The 18498-nt window shown below is 37.1% G+C and overlaps 2 protein-coding genes across 2 annotated transcripts in view; one reads left to right on the top strand and one right to left on the bottom strand.

Annotated features, from left to right (window-relative positions):
* The first annotated feature begins 468 nt into the window (after nt 1-468).
* On the top strand, nt 469-1770 carry LOC117378572 (relaxin-3 receptor 1-like). Its single transcript, XM_033975192.2, has one exon. The coding sequence runs from the start codon at nt 585-587 to the stop codon at nt 1743-1745; it is 1161 nt and encodes a 386-aa protein (XP_033831083.1). The 5' UTR covers nt 469-584; the 3' UTR covers nt 1746-1770.
* A 567-nt stretch (nt 1771-2337) lies between these two features.
* The window catches only part of LOC117378570 (ras/Rap GTPase-activating protein SynGAP-like), a 34570-nt gene continuing 18409 nt past the window's right edge, over nt 2338-18498 (bottom strand). Inside the window, exons 11-19 of the mRNA XM_055225432.1 lie at nt 17962-18163; nt 17173-17363; nt 15238-15442; nt 13932-14507; nt 10600-11109; nt 9094-9240; nt 8082-8293; nt 6760-6832; nt 2338-5562 (exon numbers count right to left, since the gene is read on the bottom strand). Of these exons, the coding sequence (XP_055081407.1) occupies nt 5536-5562; nt 6760-6832; nt 8082-8293; nt 9094-9240; nt 10600-11109; nt 13932-14507; nt 15238-15442; nt 17173-17363; nt 17962-18163 (2143 nt within the window). The 3' untranslated portion in view covers nt 2338-5535. The remainder of the gene's footprint in view (nt 5563-6759; nt 6833-8081; nt 8294-9093; nt 9241-10599; nt 11110-13931; nt 14508-15237; nt 15443-17172; nt 17364-17961; nt 18164-18498) is intronic.

Here is an 18498-nt window from a genome sequence, read left to right as displayed (position 1 = left end):
TTAGTTATTCATAGACTAGAATAAAAAAAAAACATTTTGTACTCTAAAACTATTAAAATTTAAGACCAATTTAGAAGTAATTTAGTCTTTAAAATAAGTGTCTTTTGAATGGATTACATATGCTACTTTACCAAAGGCATTATTTTACTTGTAATATTACTTTAAGTGTTTGTGCTGTGTTAATCCAAAATTCAGATTTTTCCAAAGTTTTTCTAAACTTTACCTAGTACAGAATCTGATCTAAATCAAATTAAATACTATATATCCACTTTATAGTAATTTTTTTATGCACATTTCGTCTCACAGAAGTTTGATTCTCTGTAAGGTGAATCTATCATACAAGTTGGTGGTTAACACTTCTAGTCTAATTTGTTTATCTGACAAGACTAATCCACTTATTTGCTGCATGTGCCTATTATGTCATAATAATTTCCTCTTTCTTCCCTGCAGGAATAGACTACTCCAACTAATGTAGACGAACCGCCAACCAGAACTGCGACTTTCTTTGTAAATACATTATTGGTGCTTTGAAAAGGGAACTCCAGGCTCCTCTCCTCAGACTGACTGACTCCATCTGAAGAACCATGTCAACCATAGAGCTGTACAATAGACTACTGGACAGCTGTGGCGAAACACTCAACTGTAATGACTCTTTTAACACTAGTTTTGGTGATCTTCTGGAGATTTCTGATGATGGTTCTCCTTGGCTGAGAACAATCATTTCAATTGTCTATTTTGTGGTTGCTGCTTTTGGAGTTTTTGGAAACCTTTTAGTTATGTTCCTGCTTTATTCGACACGCACAATTACTTCAGCCAATATCAATTTCTTTGTGTTTAACTTAGCCTTGGCTGACTTACTGTTCTCTTTAGCATTGCCATTTTGGGCCGTGGACATCGCCATGGACTACAGCTGGCCTTTCGGATTGGCTGCATGTAAAGCTGTCTCGTTACTTACAGGCCTGAATGTCTTTGCAAGTTGTTTCTTTCTCACTGCTATGAGTTTGGCAAGGTACTGCTACGTAGCCACCGCACTCGAACCCAAGTCTTGCATTGGGTCACATACGTTTCCCTTGGCAACGGCTTTGATATGGGCAGGAGCCCTCATAGTGTCAATGCCTAGAGCTGTTTTTGCAGATCTAAAACACATTGGGAGCAATAATGACACAGCGTGCCTGCTTCGGTTCCCTGGAACAACATGGCTTGGACTAAACCAGCTTTTAAGGGTAGTCCTTGGATTCCTACTTCCCTATAGCATCATGATCCCATCCTATCTACTTCTACTGCGATTTCTCTGTCAACACAAACCAAAAGGTACAAACTCTAGAAGAAATACAGACATTTCAAAGTCTGTTGCAGTGGTGGTCCTATCTTTTTGCACTTGTTGGTTTCCCTACAATGTCCTCACTTTTTGGAGCATCCTCATACAACTTGATGTTGTAGACATAAGTCGGTCTTTCTACTTAGCTCAAACATACTTTTTTCCTATTGCAAACTGCTTGGCATTTACCAGCAGTTGCTTCAACCCGGTCATCTACTGCCTAGTGCGGAAAGAGTACCGCGTGGCTCTCCGAAAGTTCAGTCTTGTGTCTCTAATGTATAAAGTACCCTACAATATGCACTCAGAGCCAGGACTGGGGCAAGTCGGGCCATTGGCTATTCAATTAAATAACATGTGCAGCCAGACAACAGACTCCAAGACCTACGAACCCCTTCTGACTCTGCCCACAACAGTGTCCCACATGTAATGCTAAGAAAAATACCGTTTATAAGAGATGGACTTATGTTAATAGTAAAATAACCAAGATCATCAAATATCCTGATATTCTGTTTTCAGATTTGCGTGTTGTGTGCAGTTGTGTGAAATAATTCATATTTTGCCATGGCATTAAAACATGCATGTAAATGTTTCATTCATGGTTTGGATTGTCTTCTCGGTCTCATATGTTGAACAGTACCTATTCCTATGAAATTACAATGAAGCATTCATATAAATTTGTTAATTTTGTTTATTTAAATTAATTCATGCGTTTTACAATTCATTGAATAATTTAGATTATGTTGTCAAAATAAAACAAGATAACTCACCAGGTAATAGCTTATAGCGCCTTCACTCTGAATTAATGCTAAATGTTTTTGGTAAAAGTTGATATTAATACACATAGTTTAAAATGGAACTTTTATGTATTATGTAGTGTGTGGTGTGAGACCATGGGGTACTCAGTTCCACTATTTGTTAAAGTTTGGGAGATACACATAGAATTATCTGCACAAGTTATTAGCAATGGTGTAAATTAACATTGTATATTTGAAAATGCAAATTAAAGAGATCACAGAAGTACTGTTTATAATTGTAGAATTTATTTCTCTATTTAAATCACTCAGAATCACCTGAAAAATGAATACATTCCCTTTGTTCAAAACAAAATCATATCAATCAAGTACACTAATAATAGTAATCATAAATATAATTACAAGCGCAATCATACCTACAATAAGTACCATTATAAATCAAATTACCAACATTACACATCCACCTTACAACACTGGGGGCTGAGGGTATGGCTTATCCATGGGGCATGGCTTATTTCAACTGAAATGTCCAGTAAAAAATAAAGTATTACATCCAGTAGGCCCAATTCAAGTCAGAAACCTCACCAAGTTCAATTGAGACACAGTTGATCAAATGTGCAGAATAATAGCTGCCAGGAACAAAATAGTAGATTCATCCCCAAATGCTAAACATCTATTGTATAAACATGAATGTGATTTCATAAGTATCAGTTCAGTATACAAGATATAATATTCCATTATTAGGTCCATAGATGAATAATAAGGATTTAGACTGTATATACTTCATTACACTCAATAAATAGTCATCTATTTTAATATTAATATTTGTCAATTTTGTGTTTAAAATCATCTATTTCTATAAGTACGTTGTCGCATTGCTAGTATTGTGTTGTTATATTTTTGTGCTTTTGGGTTTTAAAGTATAAAGAAAAGCTAAAATATTTTAGTGTTTCTACTAGCATCTAAGCATCTAACAAATACATTTGAGTCTGAATATGAATGTACAGTAATGGCACTTATATACTAGAGTAAACAGGACACACTTTAAATGGTCTTGTGATCTTTAAAATAGCAAACATCTAATGTATCAGGAAAGTTGTGAATAAATAAAATTCTCATAATAGTACTGCCTCTGTTTCTACTAAAAATAAATAGATGTTGTTCAAGCTTTAGTGATAAACATTTGTAATTCAGAGGTAGGACACCGCTAAGATCTCCAATGTTTGCATAGCCACCATTTTGGTGAGGTCAAGAATATCATATAAAGAGTATTTTGAAATGTCAATTTAAAAGTACAGTATGATTGATATGTGTATGAATAGTATCGTGTTCTATGCCATTGCGAGAAAAGGCCAATACTGACTTAAGCTACAAGAGGCAAGCAAACATTCAGGTTTTTCATTTTACATTTTGTCACTAATGTAACTATATAGTCTATATTGTTTTATCTGACCTTCCCAATATGGCGGCTATTCTCCCAATTTGTTCTATAATATGTGTATGGGACACTGTATCACTAGAGCTTGTATAAGTAAATCCCTTTGAGTATGTGGATGTATATATTTCTATTTTAAAGATTATAAATTGCAGCCTCTCATAAAACAAAAATACAATAATAAATTTTAAAATACTGTATTGCAATGCAGGCCAAATAAACACTGAAACGGTAGTGCTTAAAACTGCAACCCAGTGTTCAAAGCACTGTTTTGGTTACACTTACAGTTGGTGGGACATTTGAGATTATGCTTTTGAACTGAAATGTGCTATGTATTAAATAAAGTAATTTCTCATCCCATGAATGCAGTCACTTCATAGCACTGTAGTTTCTGGATTGCAGCATTAAGAGTGGTAAATATTCAGTATCACACAACATGCCAGAAGGCCTACCCTTTGATATGAATACATTTACATATAAGAATAGATATACATGAAGGTATTTTATACATTTGTGGTAAACATTGATATCTATTTTTAAATAAATTGATCTTTTTAAAGGCAAAGAGGTTAAAATAAATTATATTAACCATGAAATTTGTAATAAATGATTTGAACATAAACACACTGCTTTTTATTTCATCACCTGACTACAAAAGACGCTTAATGTACAAATTTTACATGTTGTATTGGCATTGTTATTTCAGGCCAAGTGGCACAGACTGTAAGGCAGTCATATCCTATACACATATATACTACATGTTTGAATACTCCTGCGGTTTTCTTTCCTTGGTTTGGTAAGTCTGTCACTGTGTCTCCGTTCATACCAAGAATGGAAAAATGTCACTTCTGACAAATAGTCAGCATGGTAGAAAAGGTGCGTTCCAGTAAAAGAACCACATTATCGCTGTAATAGTATGCACATGCAGCACCTATCCATGAGTGTCACTAGAGATGAGCATTTCCCAATCTCTATCATGATTTCATTCTGCTGATTCAGATTTCAGTACTCACAGCCATTAAAAAGAACTAAAATGGCTCCAATGAATTGTCAAAACAAAAATCCTTAGCCAAAAAAATAGATGGTACAATGGCTTCAATGATGGTCACCAAAACTAGTTTTGGATTTGTCTACATGTAAAAACACTCCGGTCTTGTTGCTCTGCAAATTGTTCCAGGCGTCTCACTTTAGACATTCAACTCTCTCTACCCTGATTGGTACAACACCAGAGGTGTCCATTATACCCTGTATTCATATTTTTTTTTGTAATAATTAGATTACAATAATAGATTGTTTCATGCTATGATGTCTTTATATAATTTGTGTTTCCACAAAAATATCTGATGTGGCCAGCTTAGCAACAATCTGGACTAAGCTACTTTTTTTTTAGAGAAAACCAATGCATTTGTCAAAAATAGTTAAGCTAAACTTTTCAGGTGTAAATCTGGTACAAATTACAATAAATTGTAGATAACGCTCTGTGAGCTATAAATCTCTTTAACTGACCAAAAAAAAAACAAAAAAAAAAAACTTTTTTGTTTGGTGAATTTTAAAATGTTTCCATGCATGTCAAAATATGCACATGCATGTTTTGTATATGACATCAATAATATGGCCTTTAAAAACAAAACTATACTGAAATGTTACCACCTGTCCTTGTATTAATTGATGGCTCTATAATGAATAACAACATGCTTGTTGCATGTCACAGTAGTCACCATGTGGTGCAGTGTGCTTAAATACTTATTTGTTGGATGAAAACACAAAATGGCCATGCTCTTGTTACCCTTATGTTACACAAATAAACATCTTTAGGTATTGCCATTGCTTACAGTGGCATTGGCTTTTATTTGAGTGAACTCTCATTGGTCCTCGCACTAAAGTGATTGTCACGTTGTGGTACAGGCAAATTTTTGGAAATGTGCAAAGTCTCTGAAGGATGTGATGAGATGAAGCCTTCGGGAGACCCCCTGGATCCACTGCAGAGCTGGAGTTCTTTACACGCGGGTGACCATCATGTACTCTGGCAGTCAGGATCCATAGCCCTGGCTGATAGACTGAAAACACAGATATACACAAAATGAATTAGTGCATACAGCATTAGCATGTAAATATGTTTACATTAGCTTTAGACTTTAGACAGGGAGGGGTACCACACAGTACATATTAACACACATTTATATGTGGTTTTTCAGTGCACAAAACAGAATGCGATGGTCCAGGCTACTGTGGAGGACTAGCATCTTTTTATCTCATAGGCATTATAGCATTAAAACAACACGGAAGAATATTTGTAGTTAAATAATTCTAGTCCATAATCTTTCTCAGTTGTTTGATAAAAAACAATAGGCGCCTCACCATTTCTATAAATGAGGTATTTGGTGGTATATTGTCTGTTTGCCTGGTATATTGCAGTCTAGAGACTTGTATGTAAGAAAGCTGGAGAGACAGCAGGTTTTAAGGATAGCAAATGTTGTTCTCTGGAGCTATTTCAGAACAAAGATGGCGCATAGACAGCCTCTTCACCCACGTCACAATCCAGCCCACATGGAGCAGCCCTGAAAGAATAACTGTGACGTACTGTGAGTCATGCTCAAGGCTTTTCCATGAATACACAGTATTCTGCTGCTGCTGCTAGTAAATCATTTTATTTTTTAAGATTTCTTTGGAGAGATAAAATTAGATTTAGACGTTTTCACTGTCCTCTAAGGCAAAGTGGTGTTTTTTTAATACAACACAATGGGTCAGTCGTGAGGTGTATATCAAACTCTGAATATCATTTGTGCTGTTGATGTTCTAGGATTTTTACAGAAACATCCCCACAAAGAACACCAATAATCATGTTTTTTATGATTGTATAAGTGAGATTTCACCCAAAAATGTATGTATGCCTCATTAAATATTTTTTGGAAGATGAAAAATTCCTTTCATTGTGCTTATTCCTTCACTACATTTGACATGATCGTAGTTGGGGCAGAAGCTTAGCCACAGATCAATGTCTACAGGGCATGTATAACTGTGCAGGAAGCGTGCACATTCTTTAGGTTTACATGCACTGGCAATAAGGTTCTTCTTTGTGAGGATGGTCCTGGAAAAACAACAACAAAGTCTTAACCTGCAACATCAACAACAGAGAAAAAGACTATCGAACAAACTCAGCCATGCCTGCTCTGTGTCGGGTGAATGCTGTGAATGTGATAGAAATGATGCAACTGATTTGAGAAGATGGTGAAGATGTAGACACAGGCACAAACCTGGTCTGTGAGGATTCGAGGCTTAATATCAGGAATGGCACCCACTCTCAGCTCATCCTCCACAGCCATGAGTCTGACAACAGGGAGATACAAACAAACATACCGGTTGACAAAAATCAAATTACAAAGCCGGCATTTTTCAAATTGATACGTAGCCATTAGATGATATTAAGGTCCTGACTTGTTTATTTGCCCACATAGTTCAATGAATGTGAACTGGTTTAACCGAGGTTCACTTTCACAGCATAGGGAATATGTGGTTACAGTGAACTATGCATGTTTATATTCAGTACATAGTAAATTTAATCAATGTTTTAATGATTATTATGTCTAACACAGAATAAGGGATATTGCCTAATAAAGTACTGGAAACTATGCTAATTTTAGTGCAGTTGCTAGAAGTAGAAAATGTAAAATGTTGTCTATCATACTGCACTCACCACAATAGGCTAAAAGGTCGACTTGTTCCTAATCTTTTAAACATTGCATTTTTTTAGTTGGAAGTGAGTTTTCATTGCCCTAAATGGTGATCCACATTGTGGGACCCATCTAACGTCATTAATCTTACTCTTATAACAACATTTCATATGGTGGTTTTAGCATATTTTGTGTACTACCAAAAACAGTATTAAGTATTTTCTGCCTTTACAGAAATGTTACATGAAACTCCAGACACTTGATGCATTCTCCAGACAAATATCCAATTTCCATTTTATATTAATTATAATCTGCTGTTTTAATAATGTATTGGTTACATAAAGTTAAGCTGCATGTAGTTCAGATTTCCTATATGCATTTGTAAAGGTGCACTACGCAACTTTTCTGGTGGAGGATCTGCCGCCTGCTTGTCTCCACGGAGATGCAAATGATTTCCGGACTATTTCACAGTATGAAATCCAACAATAAAAGAAGCAAGTGACCACACCAAGTCAGATCTGTGGAGAGTGTCCACTGTGAGAAAATGTGTTTTTCAAGGTATTTTTGAACAATAAAAACATGAACATTATGAACATTATGAAATTAATAATGATAATCTTAATGCCATACTATGGAACATTTCAGGCAAACCAATAACATCTCCATGGAGACATTTAGGTGGAAGGAAAAGTTCCAGAGTGCACCTTTTTTAACAGTAGCTATACAGCTTTGGTAATATGAGTGAAATGTGTGTTGTTGGGTGAGTATGGAGAGATTACTATTGTTACCTTTAGCTTTAACTGTCTTTTTATGCAACGTGTCAGCAGAAAAGCCGTCCCGTGTGTGAGTGGTTGATGCAACAGTGAAAGGTAAGCAGTAACACTAGCAGCCCGGACACCACTTACCTGTTGATGATGCCTTTGATTTGTGAGTCCTTCTCGAGCTGTTGCTGTTTGAGGCGTCTCTCGCTGTCCTCCAGTCTGTTCTGGTACTGCTGCAGGATCTTGTTGGTCTGCTGCTCTTGGGATAACAGCCGCTGCTCATACTCCTCAAGCTTTCGGTGGGACATCTTCAGACGCTCCTTCAATGAGTGGATTTCCTCTTCATATTCTTTTACCTACAAAATCAGATAAAAAGTGAGATGACTGTTCAAAGTACATCAATAAGTTAAAGGCCCTGTATGATTTTGAACCATGATGGAGGAACATGGTGCAGTTTGAACTGTTAGTTTGAACTATTAGCTTCAGCCCCTTCGTCCCTTCTCTCACTCTAACGTTGCACCATAACAGAGAAATAGCAGTTTACAGTAGTCCCATTTGTTTTCTTTTAGTACATAACTGGTCAAAATGTGGCATCATCTTCACAGTCACAACACTCAAGATCTATGCATGTAACGCTATCGTTTTATAGATTATAATGTTCATGTCAGTAAGTCATATACTTTACTACAATAAAGACAATAATGAGACAATTAAAACATAAACATTAACTGTTTTTTTCATAGCAAAGATACTATCATGCAATTGAAGATTCTGTGGTCACTTACGGTAAAAAACAAAATGCTATACCACTTGTGTTAAGAAACTTTGCAAAATGTAACAAACTTCATAATTAAATCAGATGCTAGTAGCCCGCTATTCTACAAAGTGAGAGTCCCACCCAGCACTAATGGATCTTGCTCCAACTTGAAACATTCCCTAATTTCCATTTTAAAGCCTTTCTTCAAAGAGGCTGTGTCAGTCTAATAATCGCAAATCCTGTATCACAGCAGCCAGAATTATCTTAAAAGCAAATGATTACAGAGATGCATTTAGAGATACTTGCTTAATGTGGCATTTTGAGAACATCTAATCTATTTGTTCTCTTCTATTTTTACCGAATAGGAAGAGTGGGAGAATGGAGAGGACCTGTACTGACCCGGTCTAGCCTGGATTCATCCATACTTTTGGAGTACTCTTTCAGCTGCCCCTCTCGGTCCGGCCTCAGGCTCTCAATATCCGCAGACAGGTGAGGCATATTGGACACCCAGGCCACCGTACGCTCATTCATGGTCGTCAAATTAGACTGAGATCCCTGCAATTACAAATATAGGCATCATTTATTACCAGGAAGGACTCCATATAGTTAATAATAGGTTTGGAGTGTGTGGAGGAGGTCAAGCTGTGAAAGGTTAAAGTCATATTGTATAAGTGAGATTGAATAGGGCACTTAACCATACTAATAATGTACTGTATTCATCCCACACTGGAGCATGGCGACAAGAACACCAAAAAACAGGACAAAAATACACTGTTTCTGGTTATGGCAAAGAGTTAAACATACATATGTCCTACACAAAAAGGCTGGTATTTGAATGTATCTGTTTAAACCAGGCACATTTACATTTTTATCTCCATTAGAAGTGCAATATTCAAATTACCTTGCAGAAAGTGTATCACAAAGACTGAGAGTTTTGCGAAGTTTCTACTAGATTTGGCATGAATAAAATATGTGTAATAGTTGTACTGATCATATATTAAATTGAGATTTCCTTATTAAGTTGATGGTCCATATTTGACTCATTAAATCACGGTACTTAGGTAGGGCCTATGACACAAAAACAAGCTCTGGGATATGTTTACATTCATTTTGGTCTGTTTGATTCTGTGTACTCTGATTTAACCTTACTTGGCCTTAACTTGCAGCCAAACAACAAACAAGCAATACTGGGAAAATGGCTTATATCAGGCAACTACACAGATAGAAGAAAAAATCAAGCAAAATGAAAAAGGGAAATTGAAATTGAATGTACAAAACATTTGTTGTGTACTTAGAGATTTTGCACATGTTTTCTAATGTGGTTTAAGCTACAAATCTAAGCCAAATCTTTCTTTATTTATTTGTCACGGACCATGTACAAATGCATTCATCTTACAAAAGAAAAGAAGATTTGTACCAGATTAGCTACTGCTACTTTCCATCTGCAGTCCCTGGGCAGGTGAATATACATAAAAATACACATTTCATAAGACTGACTTAGTTCATCACTGACATTAGCAGTAAAATACAATAAAATACCACCATTTCCAACACAGTATGTTTCCTACAGTCCATATAAATATTACAAATCATCATCGGCAAGTTTTTACAGTGAATATAGAACAGTAAAAATGAATTAAGGCTGATGGCACACTTGATTATCTAAAATGTACTGATGGTTTGGAAAGAAAAGGCCGAGGATCTTTTTGGAACTATGCAATTTCGGGTTCACAGAGGACCAAGTGGATCATTAAATTAACTGAACTGATTTAAGATGACCCTGAAATTTAGGAAGTTCTCAATATCCCTGTGCAGAAGATATGGACCATAAATAAAGTGAAATTTGGATAATGAGTACCGAGCATGTATAGAATCTTCATTTTAAAGATGTTAAGTGGGACTTGCCTGTTTATTTGAGACAGGTTTGAGCAGATGCGGTTGTGGAGGTTGCAGTTGGGCCGGCTGAGACTTCTTGGTGCTTTTAGTGGGGGTGTCAGTAGACTCCTCTGCAGCAGCTGGTGGTCCCTGGGGCTCTTTGGCGGAGCTGTTCTGATAGGGGAGTCCAGGGGCGGGGCTATCTGTGACCGTGACCTGCCCGTCCTGCTGCAGTTGAGGAGGCGGAGGTTGCGGTTGAGTTTGTTGGGACGGTACCTGGTTGTGGCGCGTCCTGGGCCCACTGCCGCTGAAGCTAGGCTCGCTGGAGTCCAGGAGAATGTTTCGGCTCTGGGGGCGTGTCTTGGGGGGCGTGGCTGTGGCTGGGTTGTTGATGGAGCGTTGAGATTTGAGGTGCTGAGCGAGGGAGGACTGTCGAACCGGGTGCACTGTGGTGGGGGGCGTGGCTAAAGAGGCAGGGGTGCCTGTGCCTGTAGCGGTCTGTGCGGTGACACCCATCAAATGCTGCTGCTGTAGAGACTCCTGTTATAAATGTAAGAGTGTGAAATTACATTTGCATTCAATTACATAAATGGAGTAATCAACTGTTCATTAATTATGCTTTGGTAATTAATTATGTTAGATAAAATTTCTCATTCAGTCCCTTCAAATCAACCACAAAATGACTTGTCAAATCTTTAAAAGAAGATGAACGCCAAAACATCACTTATTTAAAAAAATCATGACTCAATCAATTAAAACCCTTTTTTTTCTCTCCATATATCACGTTCAAGCAGCCCCTAGTAGAAAATCAATTCAACAGCCTGGACAGATTGCCATTGCATGATAAATAAAGCACTGAAGATATTTTTTATTATTTTTGTTTGCTAAATGCAAATATACTTGGGGTTGGTGATACTTGAATATCTTAGCTTAAGCAGTCCATTCAAAATGTGTTTATATGCCTGAAAATGTCTTGGTTAAGATTCACGTAATACACAAAAAGTGAATAGACATGATTCTGATTGAAAAAAACCCAACAAGGTACTTCCATGTCAACTGTTGTTTAGTGAAGTAAAATGAAGCCTGCTGAGTCAAAGCGTGTTAGTAGAAAGGAAGTCTATTTTTAAACAATGCAACACAATTATATGGACGGCCTATTTAACATCACATATTTATGATCAAAGTCATGTCATTAACCATGTCTAAAATGTGAATGCAGGAGGAGACCTAAAAGCTCTCCTGAAAGCGGCTGCATTAGGACGAGGCCTGTGATGTTTGTTCCATTAGGGCCCACGCAGGGGACAGAAATAACTCTACAAGACAGTATCATTAAACACTGTCATTTACACAGACAAACTGTAGTAAACCACTGCAGACTTCACCATAGACTCAGTACAAAGGTTATGGATATCCAAAACCTATTACTATATTGCACTATTTTCTCATCTATGTTATAATGTTGTTTCCTCATCGAACCTTGTGATGTCACGTGGTAATACAGGAAGTGCTCCACTGTGTTTTTAAACTCCATACACTGCCACTAGAATGATTTGGGTAATTTCTCCTGAAACTTTTACTAAAGGTAAAAGATAGCTGCTAACTTGAAAACTACCACTACATGACATCACAAGGTGGAACGGAGCATTTTTAGTTTTGAAAAAGGATTACTAAAACATGTGTGAATGAAACAAAACACAACTCAAAGTATGTTTTTGAGGAGGCAATAGCATTATAACATGGCTTAAAGATTGGAAGAATTCATTTGGTATACTATAGGACTTTTAAAGAACAAATGTAAGTAACAGATGGCATTTTAAATTTAAGTATATAAAGAGCTATGTCTTATTCTGCAGCAAACCAAACTTAAATACATTATCAGCTGTGATATGGGAGTTAAGCAAGTATTTCCAGAACAGTTTAACCCTAAAGGCATTTTGTTAGTCATTAAATCAATACGGGCAATGCACAGTATATATACAATGAAGGAAAATACAGGAACAGATGGTATATGAGAGACACGGAGAACACATTTTGTTCTCCTGCACCGTGGTTATGGGTTTGGTGGCAACACAAATACTATAAGTTGGTCTTAGGAATGTCACGTGAAAGATTTACCAGTATTTGCTGAATGCCCACGCTCTGTGCTTGGAGATACTAATAATAATCAAGCAACTTATAATCAAAGTTTGAATAGTTCTATGGTTCCTCTATACTCTTCAGAGCCCATTCATGCTGCCTACTTTCCTATCCGAAAAAGATCCATGTGAACTAGCACTATTCAAACAATTATTATTATTAGTATCTCCAAGCAAGGAGAGAATTGTTTAAAAAGAGAAGCAGTGTAAAGTTTATACCAAATAACTGTCTATTTGGAGGCAGATGAGTTTCTGTTTTGACTTCAGTCTATAATGGAAATCTTATTCAGTAGAAGTTAAATTCATTTGGACAGACCAAGTATGAAGACTGACAGTTTCAAAGCATTTTTCAATTTAATAGTGAAGAGAAATCAAGATGCAGTTTTAACATGAAAAAGACTTTTGAATATTTTATTGCTGAAATTTGAATTAAATGAATCTGAAGAAACCAAAACAGCTATTTAGACAACTGAACTGTTAATCAAAAAATGCTGAATGCTTCAATAATTTAGTATCTGCAAATATTAGATTGACTGAGGTGTTATGAAGCAAGTATAAACCACTAGATAGAAAGGTGCTTATCCTTATATACTTTACTGGAATTTTTATAACGCAAGTATCTTTGAGATCACTTATAATAAATCGGTATTGTGCACTCAAGTGTGCGACTGTATTTATATTAGTGTGTATTATATGGAATTTATTTGATAGGCCACGCATTGACACAATACAGTCCCACAATACAGTTCTAGAAAATGATCATGGTGTCTGTAGCCAGGAAGAAAGCAGCTATTACATAACACACAGTGGGCTGTAAATAGACAACAATTAACCATTTGTCCACCTGGTGGTGCTCTTTGAAACGTGTGAGCCTTTAAGTACAGAATAAGGAACTACATTTTCTTGGTATATTTCTTATTCAGTCTATTCCACATTATCCAGAAACACAATATAAAAGTATCTGTCTTTTACTAGACAGTGAGAGATGGATGGGTGATTGGTAAAGACGTGGGCAAACTGACTCAAACCATAAAATGAATAAATTTTTTTTCAATTTAATATCAATTTAACAATGTAAAACTTAATTTTACTTTATGATTTCTTTTTCTAAATTATGGCAGAGACTTTAATACAACTTTGCATTGAAGCCTTAAGCTGCCAGTTTGAGAGGCAAGCTCCTTAATGAAATGAAAATTGTCATGTGTATAACACTGTGTGAGCTCTTACCTGCACCTGCAGTGACAGCTGGTGCCAGCCATAGTCGTTGCTCTGATTCTGCCGAGTGAAGTCATCGCTGTAGCTGTGTGAGTGCACGATGCTCGGCTGCACCAGACTGTTCTGGGAGCGCAGTGCCGACAGGTCCTCACTGCGGGAGAAGGCGCTATTGCCAAAATTCGGTGCGTAGTCGTGGTGACCGTTCTCCGCCTCTGGGGCGAGGAGTAGGGGGGGTGGGGCCTGGGACTGAGCGGGTGAATTCTGAGCCGCCAGATGGAACAGAGGGTTTTGGAAAGACAGGGGGAAGTTCATGGCTGCTGCGGCCTGCTGCTGCTGCTGGGACAGGGACTCGGTGGGACCCCCTATGTGTCCCATCTGGCTCAGCCGCAGAGCTGAGCCGGCCGAGCCCCCGCCCAGGTGACCTCCCATCCTCAGGGGGGCACCGAGGTTCCCAAAGCTGTGACCCAGGCCAGCGATAGAGGCTTGGGAGGAGGTGAGCATGTCGCCCACAGAATTTAGGTTTGAGATGCTGTTCATGCGAGAGTCCTGCAGATCCATCATAGACACGCTCTTGTTCACACTGTGAACCTGAACAACACAAATGGATCAGTGACATTACATTATGGGATATAGGACATCTTTTGCCACTAAGTCATCCCCAGAAACTGCAGCCATAAGAGGTATTTAAATAAATGAGTAATGATGATGCATGAGCTAAAATAGTTGTTGTGTAATTGTCTTTTTAGTAGAACCTATCTGACTGGACTAGACGGTGTACTCAGTTACTCAAATACTGTAAATTAAAATGGCTTCCTAAAACTCTTGATTACAATGTTGGTCTCAAAAGATGAGTGCACCGGAAGCATTAGTAGACATGATTTTTCACAGCTCCAATAAATAGTTCCACGATAGGCCAAGATGCATACTGTATTCTTACATAAATGTCTCTCTGGTTTAGAAACTGCTGACTGTGACTCACAGCAACATCTTATTTGCCCGATTTGTCAAGGTCCTTTCAAATGAACTGTATTCTCAAGACAGCAATAGAAGGCACTTTATGTCTCAAAACTTGCTTGCCACGATTTAAAACACAAAGGCAAAAGCCAATACAATGCCACCTACTTGTGTCTACAAAAAACAAAAAGAAAATTAAAATGCAATAACTGTTGCATAATACAACAATTTCATTTGAGATTTTCCAAAATTTGATACATTTGTAAATTAATTGTGTGTGAGAAGAATAACCCTACAACCCTGGTGTATTTGTTTTTGTGTAATGAAAAGGCATTTACCGATAATGCAGTGTATTGGTTGGTACCTTAGGGTCTGGTTCAGTGATGTCTGAGCTGCTGGTGCAGTAGGCGGGGCTGGAGCGGGCGAGAGGGGGGCGGGTGACATAGAACACCTCCCGAGACGAGCGCAGGTCCCGTTCAGCGTGGCGCCTCATGTTCAGGTTATTGGACAGGGATTCCACCGCTGAAACTCCTCCCGTGGGAGAGGGTAAACGAGAGATGTCTATTGAACTGTGGGGGAAGCAGAAAAACTACCTTTTAGAATACCTCCATACATGACTGGCTGCTATGGATTTTTATTGGCAGGCAAAACGGCTTCTGATAGTTTTGCTTTCCCTTAAAGGTACACAGTGCAAATTTCCTGGTGGAGATCTGCCACCGCTTGTCTCCAAGGAGATGTTATTGTTTTGCCTGAAATGTTGCACAGTATTACATTAAACTAATCTATCTTTATTCAGTTACAGGTGTGTTTATGGCTCAAATATACCTTGAAAAACATTGTGAACTGACTGTCCTTTCCACAGTACTGACTTGTAACTTGGCATCCTATGGAACATTCCAGACAAAGCTATAACATGTACATGGATACAAGTAAGTGTTAAACCCGCCACTAGAAGATTTACATTGTGCACCTCTAATTTTATTATTGCAATCCTGCGTAAATTATGCATTTTTTTCTGATATGACAGAGATCTCTTTTAGTGTAAGATTAAAAACTGAATACTGATCTTTAAAATGCACTAAAGCATACAACACATATTTTTATTTGATGCAATAAACCTAAATATTAATTTCTTTTAGACCATCTAACAGTGTAACAGTACCTAACACTTATTTGATCACATTCTTTATGGTTATTTTTAAGCAGGATCAAACCATGATGTGTTATGCAATTGTTATGTAATAAAACATCTGAAAAGCCAGATAAAGGAAAGATGTGATGCCACCCTGTCAAACACTGTTCTCTGATCTTTGCAGCTGCCCAGATATCAGGTGTAATTCTTAATGCTTAGCTACGTACTGTGCAACTTGGTTTTAACTAACAAAGAAAACTACAGTAAATTCAACGTACTTTCAGAAAACATTCACTGCTGTAGAGTTTATTTCAGGAGATTCAGGTGGGATTTCAAAATGACATAGTAAACCAAAAATAATTCTGTGTGGTTGCAACTATCTCTTGACAATAACAGAGGGAACGTACTAGTAAATTGACACACAGAGGAAAAGAGAATAGAACAGATGGTGCTGGCAGTTACTAAGAGATAGAAAACGATTGGGGATCTTAGAGACTAGGTTTTTGCAAATGAAATTAATCATGTCATATCTATTTTTACACAGATCAACCATAACATTATGACCGCCACCACAATATATGATAAGTATAGTGTATGTTATAACCACCGGTCTGCTAAATATCCATGTGCAATGTGTCATCACTTCTCACTATTGGATTGACAACATAATCAATACCTAGATACCTTAATCAATAGTAAAACTAATACTGAAACTAGATACCCATTTGAACAAGTATTGATATTGAAAGAAATAACATAAATCTAACAGAATTTGATGATCTTGACCTTTATCAGAACTAGTACAAGGTAATTTTACAGAAAGCTATTATTTTGCATTAACAATTACGTTCTGTTGTCCAAAACCAAAAATAAAAAAAAGTCTGTAAATGTTTTTGATAGATAGTGCAGACTGGGAACCTTTCATAAAAGCATTAGTTTTGCTCTGACCCAAAAAGACATCTAAATTAGGCTCATAACTCATAAATCTAAGCTAACCATTTTTCTTGTAAATTCTAACAGATAAACTTGGAGGACTCTTCAAATATTCACCTGTCCAGCACCTGCTTTTCCATTATACTATGTGATCATTATAGTATTTACTTCTCTGTAGTTGCATAGTTAAATTCAGTACATATTGTATTTTCTGTTATATTTTATAAAAGGTACCTGTTGAGATCTCTCATCATAAGGCTTTGGAAGTCGGACGACATGAGGCGGTTGAATGATGGTCTGGAGAAGAGGCGGTCCTTAGGTCTTTCTGGTTGGTGATTGGTCGGCATGTGGAGCTGCGGGTTCCTCAGGGCAACGCTTATGTCATTCAGCAGCCGAGGTAAGGGCCCAAGTTTAAGAATAGCATCCTACAAAACAAGGAAATCTGGCTCAATTTGGTCTGACTATAAAAAGTGTTTTAGCCAAACAAAGGGAAACTTCATGCTGCCAACCTACTTTTGACGTAACTTTTGATAATGAGCGTCTGGGAATAACAAAAGTAGACTAGAGCAAGATAATTACATATTACATGTTTTTCTCATTATTATTATTTCATTACATAATTTTTTTTTCTCAGATTTTTTTTTTTTCATGTTACATTCCCTGCACAACACAGTACACAAAAACAAGTCTTTTAATTTGATACAGTAGAGTCTGATTGGATACATACAAGGTATTTAATCTGAGTATAAATATGAATACACTCTTTTAATCTTATAATATTTGAATTTGAAGCAAAGATAACTTTCGTACTATTTATGGTCTTTTTTCACTTGGATAAACTGGTTCTGGCTTGCTTATTTACTGGGTTCACTAACCAAGACATCTGGTTATAGAGGAATAATGTGATGTGTATGAAAGATCACAACTTCAGTCTTAAGGTCAACAGTGTGACATATAAATCTTAATTAATGGAAGGCAATAAAGCTGTTAAATGTTCCGTTTCATAGGTCGTTGGGCTCATACCTTGCTGAGCTGCCCCATGACCTCCCAGAGTAAACTGTGGAGCATGGACAGCTCTCGTCCCAGGTCGATGTAGCCCTCGAAGCCCCCTGCATTTCCGCCAGTGTCCAGGTTTGAGATCTCGTACAGAAACTGCTGCATAGAGCCCCACTCCATCTCCAGGAACTCATTCATGAAATACATGTACTCCTCTTTGGGACCAAACCTGAGTACAATCAGATTTTTTTATTTTATTTTATTTTTTACAAACCAGGAATAAACTTCAGGCATATAGTGCAATGAAAATTAATAGTAAAATATATGATATGACTATGAAAAAATAAAGGCTTTCAAACAAAAAGGTATTGAATAAAAAAAAGAGCAAGAAAAGACAGTAAGACATAAGTGAACTGTTTCTATCTCTATAATTATAGTTCTGTGTTTGGCAGATCTTTTAATATCACCAACACAACAACCACACAACCCTGTAGTTATTGTTATGACAAAGTAATTTAGCAAATGCTTTGACATTTGCTTAGTAACTGAATAGCATAAATACTA

The sequence above is a fragment of the Periophthalmus magnuspinnatus genome, chromosome 11 (genome assembly GCF_009829125.3).
Source record: "Periophthalmus magnuspinnatus isolate fPerMag1 chromosome 11, fPerMag1.2.pri, whole genome shotgun sequence".
Classification (NCBI taxonomy): domain Eukaryota; kingdom Metazoa; phylum Chordata; class Actinopteri; order Gobiiformes; family Gobiidae; genus Periophthalmus; species Periophthalmus magnuspinnatus.
This window is presented reverse-complemented; position numbering and strand designations above follow the sequence as displayed.